The 16,584-nt window shown below is 44.1% G+C and overlaps 1 protein-coding gene across 2 annotated transcripts; it reads left to right on the top strand.

The window, feature by feature from the left end:
* The first annotated feature begins 5,008 nt into the window (after positions 1-5,008).
* LOC112615351 (protein SSX8) lies at positions 5,009-16,359 on the top strand. 2 transcript variants are annotated; one of them, XR_003117331.1, is made up of 8 exons: positions 5,009-5,252; positions 7,322-7,410; positions 7,914-8,028; positions 8,733-8,828; positions 10,670-10,719; positions 12,675-12,810; positions 15,192-15,352; positions 15,759-16,353. XR_003117331.1 is itself a non-coding variant. In XM_025371935.1 (8 exons), the coding sequence occupies exons 2-7, from the start codon at positions 7,342-7,344 to the stop codon at positions 15,290-15,292; spliced, it is 567 nt and encodes a 188-aa protein (XP_025227720.1). In that variant the 5' UTR covers positions 5,009-5,252; positions 7,322-7,341; the 3' UTR covers positions 15,293-15,296; positions 15,759-16,359. The 2 variants fall into 2 exon arrangements, 1 of the variants encoding a protein (XP_025227720.1); XM_025371935.1 differs by having other exon boundaries at positions 15,192-15,296; positions 15,759-16,359.
* The last annotated feature ends 225 nt before the right edge of the window (positions 16,360-16,584 follow it).

Below are 16,584 nucleotides of genomic sequence, written 5' to 3'. Positions count from 1 at the left end.
TGCTTCAGAGAGAACAGGTTGTAACAAGTTCTGTTTTTTTTTTTTTTTTTTTTTTTTTTCTTTTTGAGATAGAGTCTCGCTATGTTGCCAGGCTAGAGTGCAGTGGCTCCTTCTCGGCTCACTGCAACCTCCAGCTCCCAGGTCAAATGATTCTCTTGCCTGAGCCTCCTGAGTAGCTGAGACTACAGGTATGTGCCACCATGCCTGGCTAATTTTTTTGTATTTTTAGTAGAGACAGGGTTTCACTGTGTTAGCCAGGATGGTGTTCATCTCCTGACCTCATGATCCACCCTCCTCACCCCCCTAAAGTGCTGGGATTACAAGGGTGAGCCACTGCGCCCGGCCAACATGTTTCTTATCAGACTTCAAGTCTTTGTTGATGTTGATGCCAGAGAGGTATAATGAGGCATGTCTGACCCCCACTTCCTGTCATGGCCTGAAACCATCTCTCAGGTTAAATTTTAAAAGAGCCATGGCTGAGGAGGAAGTCCATTCAGATGCTTGGGGGCAGGGGGCTTAGGATTTTATTTTTTATTTACAAGTCCTATAAGATAAAACTGCATAAATTTTAAAGAACAAGTTTCTTACCTGATGTATGGACCACACAAAAAGTTCACCAAACTGTCCAATGCCATAACCAGAGATATTGAAATGACAAATCAGGATGAGAAGTTGATGTTTCCACACTGTAGACAGCTTTTCCCAAGATGTCAGAATAAGTCTTCATATCATAAGGAGACTCTTACCCTTTAATGTCTACATTTTTCACTTGACAGACCCTGATCCCTAAATCCTTTACTTCAACTGGTGGTCCCTTTTATAGAGTTGGCACACTGCTTTAATTCAACCCAGTCCTAAAATGCTACCCAAAGACTATAAGAGGCCTCATTCACTTCCCCCACTACCTTTTGATTTGTTTAGTTGGTGGCCTCTAGGCTTGGGATCTTCGTTCAAAACCATTGTACAAACCAAATTTATTATACTATTGCTAATTATAGCTGGGTGCAGTGGCTCACGTCGGTAATCCCAGCATTTTGGGATGCCAAGGAGGGCAGATCACTTGAGGACAGGAGTTCAAGACAAGCCTGGCCAACATGGTGAAACCCTGTCTCTACTAAAAACACAAAAATTAGCTGGGCGTGGTGGTGGGCACCTGTAATCCCAGCTACTCGGGAGGCTGAGGCACAAGAATCACTTGAACCTGGGAGGTGGAAGTTGCAGTGAGCAACTTTGCTCACTGCAGTGGCTGGATCGCACCACTGCACACCACCCTGGGCTACAGAGGAACACTCCATCTCAGAAAAACAAAAGCAAAAATGAAAACTTAATAAACGCGGTCAGGAAACTATCTTAAAACACAAAATCCCCATTTTTTTTGACTGATTGTTTAAAAGAAAAACAGATCAACATGTTAAGAAAACCTATTTCAAACCTAGAGGAGCAGACTCACCCTGCTTCAGTGCACCCTTGACACTAATGTTCAATTTTTAGAAAAACTGATAAACAATTTATTTTCAATCCCAACTAATCTGATCATATGTAAGACTCCTTTTCCAAGGCTCTTCCTTCATAAACCCTCAACAACTTGCCTAGAGATTCCATCATTTTTTATCCCCAGTCTTAGTCCCATAATTTTTCATTTTTATATTGGACTCCAATCCAAGTACTAGTAAAATGTTAGAGGAAAGGGATAAACGGAGGAAAGGACTCTTAAGCAAAAAGGATCCAGGGAAATTCTCAGCCTATCAAGATTTCAAAAGACACTAAAATTAGGAGAGGCACTGTCAGGAAGGTATGCTCTATCAGGAAGGTATGCTCTGGAGAGAAAGTCAAGAATGTGGCCATGTTTGCTAGTGCTGAAGAGACTAGGCACGTGACTCAAGGAGCTCTTCCACTATGCTCAGCCATAGCCGGTAATAGAAATGATATTATCTGGGAAAGATCCACAAAGGACCTGCTGGTCTAAAGGTGTGAATCACTATGACATACATTCTGAGAGGAGGGCTATGGGACCAGAGGGGAGAGCTTCAAGCTACAGAGGATTTTTCTGAGTCCTTGAAACCAAATGGAATTTGTCCTGCTAGATTTCAAAATGGTTGGAAGCAGCGACTCCTTCCTTTCTTCCATTTTCTCCCATTTGAAATGGAAACATCTGTAACTATTATCCTACACCTGTCCTGCCACTGTATTTTTGGAACAGATAACTTGTTTTCTAGTGTCACGAATTCACAGCAGGAGAATTTTGCCCCAGGATGTTTCATAACCGGTGTTTCATCCATATCTGTTTTAGATGAGGAGACTTGGTACTTCTGAACTGATCTTATTTGGATAAGATGTCAGACTTCTGCGAATGTTGCATGGTTTGAGACATTTGAGGATTTGGTGCATGTATTTTGCACGTGGAAGAGATGTGAATCCTCGGGAGCCAGAGGGCAGGCTGTGGTAGACTGAACAATGCCCCTCCAAAAGATAGCCACATAGTAACCCCTGGAACCTGTGAGTGTTAACTTACAACAAAAAAAGTGATTATGTTGGTCAAGTGTGGTGGCTCGCACCTGCAATCCCAGCATTTTGGGAGGCTGAGACCGGTGGGTCACGAGGTCAGGAGTTCAAGACCAGCCTGGCCAAGATGGTGAAACCCTGTCTCTACTAAAAATACAAAAATTAGCTGAGCATGGTGGCAAGCACCTGTAATCCCAGCTACTCGGGAGGCTGAGGCAGAGAATTGCTTGAACCCAGGAGGCAGAAGTTGAGTGAGCTGAGATCACACCTCTGCACGCCAGCCTGGGTGACATAGTGAGACCCCGTCTCAAAAAAAAAAAAAAGAAAGAAAAACGTAATTGTGTTAAAGATCCTGAGATGGGGAGATTCTCCTGGATTATCTGGGTAGGCCCTAAATGTAACATTGAATGTCCCTATCAGATTGAGGTAGGGAGATCTGACACAGCAAGAAGAGAAGAAGGCAGTATGACTGCCATGATTTGAATGTCCCCACCAAAACTTGTGTTGAAATGTAATTGCCATTGTAACAATATTAAGAGGTGGGGCTGTGAGGAAGTGATTAAGGCCATTATCAAAAGATTGGATTAGTTATCACGAGACTGGGCTTGTTATAAAAGGGAGTTTAGCCACATTTTCTCTGTCTGTCTCCTGCACTTGCTTTTGTCTTTCATCCTTCCATCATGGCACAACCCTTACCAGATGCCAACGCCATGCTCTTGGACTCCTAGCCTCTAGAACTGTACACTAAATAAACTTCTATCCTTTATAAATTACCTAATTTGTGGTATTCCGTTATAGTAACAGAAAACAAACAAAGGCAATGACCATGGAGATAGAGATTAGAGTGATGCAGCCATGCATTAGTCCATTCTCACGCTGCTATAAAGAACTGCCCGAGACTGGGTAATTTATAAATGAAAGAGATTTAACTGACTCACAGTTCCACATGGCTGGGGAGGCCTCAGGAAACAATCATGGCCAAAGGTGAAGAGGAAGCAGATACTTTCTTCACATAGTGGCAGGAGACAGAAGTGCCAGCAGGGGAAATGCCAGACGCTTATAAAACCATCAGATCTCGTGAGAACTCACTGTCACAAGAGGAGCAAGGGGAAAACCTCCCCCACTGGGATTTTTAATCCGTGGGGATTACAATTTGAGATAAGATTATGGAAATTATTTTCATTAAAAATAAATAAATACATAAATAAAAGCACAGATTTTGGACTCAGTTCAACTTCTGGGTGAATCCCAGCTGTGTCACCCACTGACCTTGAGCAGACTGCTTAATTCTCTGAGCCTCAGTCTCAACATCTGCACACTGGGGATGATAATAGTATTTAACTCAAGAGAAGGTTGTGAAAATCAATGGGAAGATGCACATAAAGGGCTTTGTGCTGGGCTCAAGGGCCATTGCCCTGTCCCTGCCCTAAGAGAGCTCCCTGTCATCCTGGGGGGATCTTAGAGAGATCAGGGCTGTACATGGAAAGCCTAGAGAGGAATGGGGACTTGTTGGAGGTGCTAGGGATGGGGGTAAGGGCGACTTCTTAGACAAATTGACTTATGAGCTCCCTGATGAACACAGTGGGCCCTAATTACATACTCTTTTTAATACTATTATTATAAATATTATTAATATCAATGGGTAAAATATATTTCTGGTTTTTTGGTCTTTTAGAAAAAAACATATATAGAAGTGAGTTTTTTTAGTTTAAATTTCTTTTTAAAAAATTTTTTTATAGAGATGGGGATATCACTATGTATCCCAGATTGTTCTGGAACTCCTGGCCTCAAGTGATCCTTCCACCTCCTGCCTCACCCTCTCAAAGTGTTGGGATTACAGGCATAAGCCACTGGGACTGACTCATTGAAATTTTTCTTTCTTTCTTTCTCTCTATCTCTCTCTCTCTTTTTTGGACAATATCTTGCTCTGTGGCCCAGGTAGGCAGCAGTTGCCGAATCATGGCTCACTGCAACCTCGTACTCCTGGGCTCAAGCAATCTTCCTAACCCAGCCTCCTGAGTAATGGACTACAGGCACACCACCCCACCTCGCTAATTTTATTTTGTGTGTGTGTAGAGAAAAGAGACAGGGTATCGCTCTGTTGCCCAGGCTAGGGTGCACTGGCGTGATCGTGGCTCACTGCAACCTCTGCCTCCCCGGTTCAAGCGATCCACCAGCTGTGGCCTCCCAAAGTGCTGGGATTACAAGAGTGAGCCACCGTGCCCGGCCCAAATTTCTTACGTTAGTAAAGAGTTCCTAGGAAAAATCCCATACATGAAAAAGTTAGAAACTGACAGGAAGGATTTGAGATGGCGACCTGCTTCGTATACACTGCTTATTAAAACTGGATAACAAATGCACCGTGGGGGGTGGTGGGGGGGATAGGAAGAATGGAAAGGTAAAATCAGCCCATGCGTACTCTGATTTTGAAAGGATTTAAAGAGAAAATCAGAGCATGCGTACTCTGAACTTGGAGTAGCCAATCCCAGGGAATACTTTAGGCGGGAAAATCAGAGTCTCTGCCCTCGCTTTGAGGAGGTTCTGTCCCTGGAGCCTGGACTGAGAGACCCCACGTCAGCTTGGCTTGTCCCGCCTACTGTTCTGACTTCTAATTGGCCAGATGGAGTTCACTGACTGCCCTGATTGGTCCATCATCCTGGGGCAGTGACATCACAGAATATTTTCTCCTCCTCCAGCCACACTTTGTCACCAACTGCTGCCGACCTCGCCACCACTGCTTTGTCTCTGAGGTAGGTTCTCTTGAAGGGACACCCTAGATGGGCCAACGGGGGCAGATAGAAAAGGAGGAAGCCTCCGTAGGGGCCTCAAGTGCTTGGGCTTCCGAAAATCTTGAAGACTGAAAGACAACTAATGCCTTTCAGGGCGATCATCATGGAGGAGCCTCCCGCCTCGGCCTCGCGCCTACAGGCCTGTGCCGTCCCACCTCTGGAAACATTTTTTCATTTTTGTATTTTAGTAGAGACGGGGATTCGTTATGTCGACTGCCTGGGCTCAAGTAATCCTCCCACCTCGGCCTCGGGACTACAGGCACGCACCACCCCGCCCTCAGTAATATTTTTTATTTTTCATTTTTTTAAGTAGAGACAGTTTCGCCATGTTGGCCAGGCTGGCCTCAACCGCCAGGGCTCAAGCAGTCCTCCTGTCTCTGCCTCGGAACTACAGGCACGCACCACCCTGCCCTCACTAATATTTTTTATTTTTAAATTTTTTTTTAGTAGAGATAGTTTCGCCATGTTGGCCAGGCTGGCCTCAACCGCCAGGGCTCAAGCAGTCCTCCCGCCTCGGCCTCGGGACTACAGGCAGGCAGCAACCTGCTCCCACTAATATTTTCTATTTTTCATTTTTTAGTACGGATGGTTTCGCTATGTTTGCCAGGCTGGCCTCGACCACCTGGGCTTAAGCAGTCCTTCCACCTCGGCCCTAGGACTACAGAAGTACACGACCCTTCCCACCCTTTTGTTTGTTTGTTTGTTTGGTTTTAGTAGAACCCGGATTTCACTATGTTGGCCAGGCTGGCCTCAACCTCCTGGGCTCAGGCAATCCTTGCACCTTGGCCTCAGGACTACAGATGTGTGCCATTCCGCCCCTGCTAGTTTGTTGTTGTTATTGTTGTTGTTCTTTTTAGTAGAGACGGGGTTTCGCTATGTTGGCCAGGCTGAGCTTGACCTCCTGGCCTCAAGCCATCCTCCCACCTCGGCCTCAGAACTACAGGCAGGAACCACCTCGCCCATGCTGTTTTTTTTGTTGTTGTTATTGTTATTAGTAGAAGTGGGGTTTTGCTATGTTAGCGAGGCTGGCCTCAGCTTCCTGGGCTCAAGAGATCTCTTGCCTCAGCCTAGGGACTACAGGTGAGCACTACCCTGCCCCCACCAATACTTTTTATTTTATTTTATTTTTTTACTAGAGGGTTTTGCTAGGTTGGCTAGGCTGGTATCGACCTTGTGGGCTCAAGCGATCTGCCCCCCTTGGCCAGCCAAGGTGCTGAGATGTTACAGGCCTGTGCCACCACCCCCAGCTAATTTTTTTGCGTTTTTTTTTTCTTTTCTTTTCTTTTTTTTTTTTTTTTGTAGAGATAGGGATTTTGCTATGTTTCCCAGGCTGATCTCAACCTCCTGGGCTCAAGCGATCTGCATGCCTCGGCCTCTCAAAATGCTGGGATTATAGCCATGAGCCACTGCGCCTGGCCGCTTGCTGCAACTTGAAACGCCACACATTCTCTCTAAGGGATGGCGGGCTCTTGTAGTCTCGGAGATTCTAGCTCTCTTCCTTCTGAAAATTTACAGGTAACCCAGTAATAGCCTCTAAATCTGTTCATGTTAGCGAAGGTCATTTCTCTTCAACGGAACAGAACACCCCCATCCCTCTGCCTGATCAGATCCATTACCAAAGAGACCATGTTATCTCTGGGAGTCACTTCCCTTCCTTTATTGAATGAGTGGAGGCATCAGAATGCCCACACTCAATAAAATTACACAGTCACGTCCCTGCCTCCCCAAGAAGGGTCTGTACATCTTTCAGGGTAAGCCTAGCTCCAGGGAAACTACTAACGACATTGGCTAACCCCCTCCCAAAGACTCAAGACTGCTTTGCCCATAGGAAACCTGTCATCCCAATCAATACTTCTCCCAGAAACTCCTGGCTCCCTGTTTTCATCTGACTACTCCCCATGTCCTTACTCAGGGACAGATAAGCTCCCAATGGAGAAAAGGAACAACTGATTCCAGGTGACTGAGTGTGGCCGGCCTTCACTGATTTCTCCCTCCACAGGACCAAAGGTCTCAGACTGTTTCTCTTGCAGGTCAGACTGCTCCTGGTGCCATGAATGGAGACAACGCCTTTGCAAAGAGACCCAGGGATAATGCTAAAACATCAAAGAAGAGAAGCAAGGTGAGGTGATCTGGAGGGGGCATAGCAGTGGTCCAGGGAACAGAGTAGGGTGACCAAATTTCTGAGGAGGGGAGGACAGAGGTACTGGGAACAAGGAGCAGGGTCTCTGGGGAGATCTGGACCCTTGGGAGCCTCCCACCCTCACTCTGTCATCACCTAGAATCCCTGGAGACAAGTCTGTGACCCTGCACTACATTTGGCGACTCTCAGTCCATTCTAGAAGGTGGGAAGAGAGCCAGCCAGCAGCATTAAAGCCCTACTGTGTGCCATGGGAGAAGCTAGGGTAGGTCCCCCATGGTCTCTGAGTTAGCCATGGCATCAACCAGGATAGCTTATCATCCCCACTTCCCAGATCCAGCACAAGGAAGCAGCTCCAACTGAATGGCAGACATGCCTAGCTGAGTCACTGCCAAAATTCCTTTCTTTCTTTCTTTCTTTCTTTCTTTCTTTCTTTCTTTCTTTCTTTCTTTCTTTCTTTCTTTCTTTTTTTTTTTTTTTTGTAGGCCTTCGATGATATTGCCAAGTACTTCTCTAAGAAAGAGTGGGAAAAGATGAAATACTCGGAGAAAATCAGCTATGTGTACATGAAGAGAAACTATGAGGCCATGACTAAACTAGGTAACAGAAAGTTCTAGGAACAGACAAGTCTGGGGGATACATGAGCATCACTTTTTCTGCCTAGGCTACTTCTTAGGCTGCAGAAAGCACCCCACATTTTCCTTTTGTGAAGGAAAAAATCGCAAGGCAGCTTCTGGGTGTTCTGCTCTTCTGTATCCTGTCAGGGCTGAGGGCAGGGACTGACCATGGTGGAGCTTGTACCTGGACCCTGCACTTTTCTCTCCCTTAGGCGTCTGTTCTGATGAACCCACCTGTCTCTGTGGCATCACAGCACATCTCCCACCCTACCTTCCTCCTCTCGGCTTGGCGCTCTCTCTCTCTCTCTCTTTCTCTTTTAATTTTTTTTTTTTTTTTTTTTTTTTTTTTTTTTTTTTTTTTTAGCCAGACTCTCACTCTGTCACCTAGGCTAGAGTGTAGTAGTGCAATCATAGCTCAATGCAGCCTCGAACTCCTGGGCTTAAGCAATCCTTCTGCCCAGCCTATGGATTAGCTGAGCCTACAGGCACATGTCACCATGCCCAACTAATTTCATTTTATATTTTGTAGATATGGGAGTCTCTCTATGTTACCCAGGCTCATCTTGAACTCCTGGCCTCAAGCAATCTTCCCACCTCAGCCTCCCAAAGTGCTGGTACTACAGACATGAGCCACCATGTCAGGCCTAAGTTTGTGTCTTAAGGAATAAACATTTTGCTTCTTTCTAGGTTTCAATGTCACTCTCCCACCTTTCATGCATAATAAACAGGCCACAGACTTCCAGGGGAATGATTCTGATAATGACCGTAACCACAGGAATCAGGGTGAGTAGATGGGAAGTGGCTGGAAAGGTCTCCTGAAGCCCAATTGCTTTTCAACTCAGCTACTTGGGAAAGATCCTCTGGCATTTGTTCCCTCATACACATCTGAGTTGAGTGAAAAAAAAAAATTGAATACAGAAAGTTAACTACAGAGGCCATTCATAAAATTCTTAAACATGCAAAACAGTAATATGTATTTTCATGGATAATAAGTTAATGGTAAATGCATAAAAACATAAATGTGAATAAAAAGCCATCAAATTGAGGAGACTGGCTGTAAATGGAGAAGGAGGGGGGCAGGGATTGGTGAGTGCTGCACAGACAGCTTCAGCCGTGACTTGTTGATAGTGTGTTTTGTTTTGTTTTTGTTTTTGTTTTGGACTGGAGATTCTCTCTTGTCGCCCAGGCTGGAGTGCAGCGGCATAGTCTCAACCCACTACAACCTCTGCCTCCCAGGTTCAAGCGATTCTCCTGCCTCAACCTCCTGAGTAGCTGGGATTACAGGCGCCCGCCACCATGCCCACCTAATTTTTGTATTTTTAGTAGAGACGGGGTTTCACCATGTTGGCCAGGCTGGTCTCAAACTCCTGACCTCAGGTGATCCACCCGCCTCAGCCTCCAAAGTGCTGGGATTACAGCCGTGAACTTCTGCACCCGGCCCGTTTATAGTGTTTCTAACATTCTGAATAAATAAATCAGATCTAACATAGTCATGGGGTAATGTTGAGATGGGACTGAACTCAACATTATTCCCCATACTTTTCTGTGTGTTTGAAATATTTCCTTTTTAAAGGACATGCTGTTCTTGCTAAACATTGTTAATGAATCAAAGGACAGTTAAGAAAATTTTAAAAGTGAAAAAAACAGAAAATGTTAAAAGTGTAGATCCGCCAAAAACTTCCAGAGATTGTTTCATTAACAGCATGTAGATACTGGATAAATATCTTAAGAGAGAGGGTGATGAACACATTGTGTAATAAAGAACACTGTTTCTCTGTACTTTATTAAAACCAAATAGTCTTCTCATTCCCAAACAACCCTAATTCTCCGTGATGAGCTTGGAAGTGAGTTTGAAAGAGTGATCCCTCATCCAACACAGAGAGCTTTCCCAATTGTCAGTGAGCAAAGATAACATAGGGTGAAAAAAAGATAGGTTCTTGGGTAGAGATCTTTGTACACTTCAGGACTATTAGGGGAACATATGTGTTTACTTGGTCTTCTGCTCTGACAATACAATCATAAGACAAGGTCAGAATGTCCAAACTGTCTCCAATAGACCTATTACTGCCCAAGTAAACAGGCCAGAATCTACCATCTCCCTCATCACTATAAGAGATCTGAAAATCCAGTGCTTGAGCATCTGCCAAGTTTTTGACATTAAAGGAGTGTCTTTATACTGAAAATATTTCAGAACCACAGGACTAAATCATCCATGGTTCATTACAAATTTAACAGCTTAATTGACATACTTATGGTATGTGCACTTCACCCATTTGAAGTGTACAGTGATTTTTAGTTGTTGCACATCTTGAGTGGATACAGTTCAGATTCCCAATCAATTTAATTATTTGGGAAAAAGTAAAAGATACGTAATGACATAAGATGAGACTGTGATGGGGTTTAACCCCCATTTGATAAACCATGAGATGGAAAATTCTGAATTGATGCCACAGATAAATGCACCAACCATGACTAAACATAATTCAGAAACAAATCTGAAATAACTCCTCAACAATGAGTGAACTCATAACCCTCTGCTGCAGAATGCCCTCATGTGACAGAAGTCTCTCTAGAGTTTGGAAATCTTTACCAACAAAGAAAAATGCTGATGTATTCTCTTTCAGTTGAACGTCCTCAGATGACTTTTGGCAAGCTCCAGAGAATCATCCCGAAGGTGAGTATCTCTCAAATCTAAAGGACTAGAGAACCTTTGTCCCTTCACTGATGTGAACACTGGTAACAGTGGGAGCATATAAAAAATGCCCTCATTGCCTCCTTCTCCCCATGTCTACACAACACCTGATGTAGCATCAACGGCTTGATAATACTAAGAGTTGTGATCCTTAATACTTCTTTTGTTTTCATACTGTCGCCAGATACTTTTTTAAGCAGTTCACGTGGATTAATTAATTTAATCCATAAGAAGACCTCTATGACGTTTCTGTTATTATCTCCAAATAGTAATGAATCACACACCTCAGTTGTCGTCCATATAAAATCCATGTTGTTGGCACAAATCTTCTAAGTTCTCTGAGCTCCAGATTCCTGGTCCATGAAATGGAAGTAAAGAATCGTAGTTCGTGTTATAGATCATAATTATCAGCAAATTAATAATAAAATGAGGCTATCAGGGTACAGAGATGTTAAAGAATTTTCCTGAGGTGCAGTGGCAGTGGTAGTCTAATCTAGAGCTCCAAGCCATTTAAAGCTCATTCACATTTGTATTTGTTTATGAAGTTCAGATGTTGCTCACTAGGGCTTTACCCCATAAGGCCTGCTGGTGCTTCCATTGAGACACCCACTCTCGCAATGGGAAGGAGCAGCTGGCCCCTCCTCTATTACCGAGGCCACTCACTCACATGGCTTAGGAATCGCTTTGACTGTTGGCCCCTCCTTGAACTCCTTGAGGGCCTTGTCTGTACCTGGGGCATCTGGGAAGCCCCAGTCCCAGCCCAGGGGATCCCTCAGAGGCCCCTGAATGAGTGATTCCAGAAGTGCAGATTCAACTCTGGTTTAGATGGTAAAGGCATCTGGGAGTTGGGTTGCCAGTGTGGAGAACGAATTCAAAGAAGGATCCAGAAAGGTATTCATTGTTATTATTATTACATTTGAACAATCTTTACAAGCTCAGAGAGGACTTTCCCTTAGTCTGTTTTACATGTATTATTTACTATTTCATAAGTGAGGAAGCTGAGTAAAAGGTAGCTTAAGGGCCAGGCGTGGTGGCTCACGACTGTAATCCCAACACTTTAGGAGGCTGAGGTCAAGAGATTGAGACCATCCTGGCCAACATGGTGAAACCTCGTCTCTACTAAAAATATGAAACTTAGTGGGGCGTGGTAGCATCTGCCTATAGTCCCAGCTACTCGGGAGGCTGAGGCAGGGGAATCGCTTGAACAGGGAGGGGGAGATTGCAGTGAGCCGAGATCGCACTACTGCACTCTAGCCTGGTGACGCAGCGAGACTTTGTCCCCCTCCAAAAAAAGAAGAAAGCAGCTTAATATTGTTAGTCAGTAACACATCCCAATGTAACCAGAACTGGTATGGGCACCACCTCACTGAATTCCACATTCAGTGTTGGTGGCTCGGTAGGGTGTTATGCCATATCTGGTACTGCTTTGTTTGCTGCCTAGATTAATTTCAGCAAATCATTTCTTTCCCTCTCCCTTCCCTGTATTCATCTCCCCACAATACCTTTCCCAGCAGTGTTTTGTCCCCTCTCTTATGTTTTTACATTTACTCTCCCAGCAGCTGTCTACAAGCTTACATGGGATCCCTTATATCTTATAAAAGCTCTTCCTTTCGTAGACCTTGAGAATTCTTAGAATGCTATTTTTCTCCAAAGCTTCTGTGTACCACATTCTCAATGACATGGAGATTTCTGATGTTTGCACCAGTGTCAGTCTTAAAAGAGTGTGAAGATAAGCATTCTAGCCCTGGAAACCCCATTCATTTAGGCCATTCCTTTTGCTTCTGATCTCCCAGGTTTCTCTTATTTAGGTAAGTGTAACTCTGGCACCATTGTTGAGAACATTGATTAAGGTAATGCATGTGAAGACGCTTTGTAAGCTCAAAAGCACTATAGAAATGTGACTGATACTGTTTATCTGTGACCTTCACATTATAAAGATCATACCCAAGAAGCCAGCAGAGGAAGGAAATGATTCAAAGGGAGTGCCAGAAGCATCTGACCCACAAAACGATGGGAAACAGCTGTGCCCCCCGGGAAAAGCAAATACCTCTGAGAAGATTAACAAGAGATCTGGTAAGAGGAATCAATTCGGGAACAAGCCCTCTGGCTTCCCTGGCTATGTTCAGGTGTGTAGACTGAGTATGTGACATGGATCCCAGACAAACCTGGTCCAGGCTGGGCTGAGGAGCTCGCCCAGCTCCAAATGAGACGTTAGACATGACTTCCAGAGACACAGACTGGAGTTGTCATCCATATTAAAAAAACCACGTGACTTGGGGCAAGTCTTCCAAATTTTCTCAGTTCCAGATTCCTAGTCCGTAAGATAGAAATAAAGAATCATAGTTCATAAATTGTTTGGAGGCGTTAAATTAAATCTAGAAGGCCTGATGATGTGAAAGGTGCTCAGGCAATTCTATCTGTGATTACCTGGGATCATATCTTACTCAGCTCAATGCCTGATACCCAATACAGGTGTACTTCAGAGATATTGCAGGTTCGGTTCCAGACCACTGCAATAAAGAGAGTCACACACATTGTTTTCCGTTTGTTTCGCAGTGCATTAAGAACATTATGTTTACACTATAGTGTACTCTACTATGTGCAATAGCGTTATGTGTAAAAATGTACATACCTTAATTTTAAAATAATTCATTGTTAAAAAGTGCTAACAATCTTCTGAGCCTTCATTGAGTCACAACTTTTTGCTGGTGGAGAGTTTTGCCTCGGTGTTGATGGCTGCTGGCTGATCAAGGTGGTGGTTGCTGGAGGATGGAGTGGCTGTGGCAGTTTCTTGAACACAATGAAATTTGCCACATCGATTAGCTCTCCCTTTCATGAAAGATTTCTCTGTAGTATGTGATGCTACTGGATAGCATTTACCCACAGTAGAACTTCCTTCAAAGTTGGAGTGAATCCTCTCTAGCCGTAAAAGTTTTAGATGGCATCTTCTTCCAATAAAAAGGCTATTTTATCTATATTGAAAATCTGTTGTTTAGTGGAGCCACCTTCAACAGTGATCTTAGCTAGATCTTCTGTATAACTTGCTGCAGCCTCTCCATCAGGGTTTGCTGCTTCTCCTTGCACTTTTATGTTATGGAGACGACTTCTTTCCTTAAACCTCATGAACCAACCTCTGCTAGCTTCACACGTTTCTTCTGCAGCTTCTTCACCTCTCTCAGCTTTCATGGATTGGAAGAGAGTTTGGGTGTTGCTCTGAATTAGACTTTGGCTTAAGGGAATGTTGTGGCTGGTTTCATCTTGTATCCTGATCACTCAAATTTCTCTATTTCAGCAGTAAGGCTGTTTTGCTTTCTTATTCTTCTATTCACTGGAGTGTTCGTATTATTATTTCCTTCAAGAACTTTTCCTTTGCAGTGTATACTATTATTTCCTTCAAGAACTTTTCATTTGCATACACAGCTTGGCTATTTGGTGCAAGAGGCCTAGCTTTCAGCCTGTCTTGGCTTTCAGCATGCCTTCCCCACTCAGCTTAGCCATTTCTGGCTTCTGATTTAATGTGAGAGACATGCAACTCTTCCTTTCTTTGGAACACTTAGCAGCCATTGTAAGGTTGCTAATTGTCCTAATATCAGTATTGCTGTGTCTCAGGGAATAGGTAGGCCCGAGAAAAGGAAGAGAGATGGGGAACAGCTCATCGCTGGAGCAGTCAGAACACACAACATTGATCGATTACGTTCGTCATCTTCCGTGGGCACAGTTCCTAGTACCCCCAAAACATTTATACACAACATCGTGACTATAGTCAATAATAACTTAATTGTACATTTTAAAATAACTAAAAGGGTGTAACTGGATTGTTTGTAACACAAGGATGACTGCTTGACAGGATGGAGACCCTATTTTCCATGATGTGATTATTACGCATTGCATGCGTGTATCAAAACATCTCACATACCCCATAAGTATAAACACCTACTGTGTACCCACAAGAATAAAAAACAAAAATTATTTTAAAAGACTAAGAAACAAAAAAATAACTGCAGTAATAACATCAAAGCTCACTGATGACAGATCACCATAACAGATAGAATAATAATGGAAAAGTGTAAAATTGGTGAGAATTCCCGCCAGAAAATTGAAGTATCTGCGAAGCACTATAAAAACGATGTGCCATAAAACAAGGTATGCCTGTGTGCCCTTAGCAAATACATGCAGCATGAAAGGAGGTATGGGTGAATGTTCCCGTAAGTGAAGATGTTGGGAATCTAAATCTCACAACGGAAGGAGCCAGAAGCTAAAACTGTAATTGGCATTTGGTGTGTATTGGTGTGGGTCTAAGGTCTCAGCCTCTCTAAGCCAGAGAATGTGAAAAACTGGATAAAGAAGGCCCATGGGCACTTGGGAGCGGGGAGGCATCTCCTGTTTTTGAGAAAAAAGAGCCTAACACTCTCCAACCTACCCAACCCTCATCTTCCAACTCTTCTCCATCATAGGACCCAAAAGAGGGAAACATGCTTGGACCCACAGACTGCGTGAGAGAAAGCAGCTGGTGATTTATGAAGAGATCAGCGACCCTGAGGAAGATGACGAGTAACTCCGTAAGTGAACCTTCGGCTCATCCCCCACATCCCTGCAGATGTGCTGTTCTGTTACGGTACCGGTATCCCATCTTGTCATTTGTCCCCATATCATTCCCTTCTCATAATTTTCTGGGGTACATCATTGAGGCTGAATGCTGAGATTTCCCATGCTCTTTCTACTCCCTATCCTGTATATCCAGTGGTCCTTCCTACGCAGGATGCTGTGGACTCCCAAACCCCACGTCAGCCCTGATATGCGGGCCACATCTTCCTCTAGCCTAGGAATGGATAAACCAGGTGAGGAAGTCACTGTGGAATGAGCAGATAGTTCACTTCGAGGAACCATGGAAGGCGTGTGCAGGTCCTGAGGTAGGGCAGAATCGAAGTGTGCAGGTTCTACAGGTCAGGAGGAGTTGAGATTGAGTTACTGGGAATTGGGAACTCACTGTCACTTACCTTCCTTCTCTCTTCTCACCTTAGCCTCGGGGATATGACACATGCCCGTGATGAGAAGCAGACCTTGGTGACCTTTCACGAACATGGGCATGGCGGCGGACCCCTTGTCATCAGCTGTATAGCAAGTGAAAGCAAGTGTTCACAACAGTGAAAAGTTGAGTGTCATTTTTCTTAGTGTTCCAAGACTTCGATGTTAGCATTTCCATTGTATTTTCTTACAGTATGCCATTCTGTTAGATACTAGCATTTTCATTGCTGAGCAAGACATATTAAATGCATATTTCGGTTTGTGTATCCATGCACCTATCTCAGAAAGCAAGTATTGTCAGGTATTCTCTGCATAGAACAGCACTACCCTCCTTTCTCCCCAGATATGACTACTGAGGGCAGTTCTGAGTGTTTAATTTCAGATTTTTTCCTCTGCATTTACACATCACACACACACACACACACACACACACCCCCACACACACCAAGTACCAGTGAAAGCATCTCCCATCTGCTTTTCCCATTGCCATGCGTCCTGGTCAAGCCCCCCTCACTGTGTTTCCTGTTCATCATGTACTTCCCTCATCCGATTTTCCTGTATCAGTCGCTGACAGTTGATAAACATTTGCAAACGTTCCCCAGTTGTTTGCTCCTCTCATTACTGTGCACACAGCTCTATGCACGTGTGTGAATATTTCTTTAGAAAAGATTCTTAGAAGTGGAATTGCTGCGTCAAAGGAGTCATTTATTCAACAAAAACCTAATGAGTACTTACTCATGCTGAGCGCTGTTCTAGGTGCTGGAGAGACATCAGGGAACAAGGCAGACAGATGTTCCTGACCACCATTCAAGAGGAGGATGT

The sequence above is a fragment of the Theropithecus gelada genome, chromosome X, assembly GCF_003255815.1.
Source record: "Theropithecus gelada isolate Dixy chromosome X, Tgel_1.0, whole genome shotgun sequence".
NCBI lineage: Eukaryota > Metazoa > Chordata > Mammalia > Primates > Cercopithecidae > Theropithecus > Theropithecus gelada.
The sequence above is the reverse complement of the archived record's forward strand: the minus strand, read 5'-3'. Positions and strand labels throughout refer to the sequence as shown.

What these genes read in the sequence shown, in the direction of transcription:
- LOC112615351 (XM_025371935.1), top strand. Translation starts at nt 7,342, where the DNA reads ATGAATGGAGACAACGCCTTTGCAAAGAGACCCAGGGATAATGCTAAA. An exon ending in TGAGGCCATGACTAAACTAG is followed by an intron (nt 8,029 to 8,732) that starts GTAACAGAAAGT and finishes GCTTCTTTCTAG; the next exon opens with GTTTCAATGTCACTCTCCCA. An exon ending in GAAGATTAACAAGAGATCTG is followed by an intron (nt 12,811 to 15,191) that starts GTAAGAGGAATC and finishes TCTCCATCATAG; the next exon opens with GACCCAAAAGAGGGAAACAT.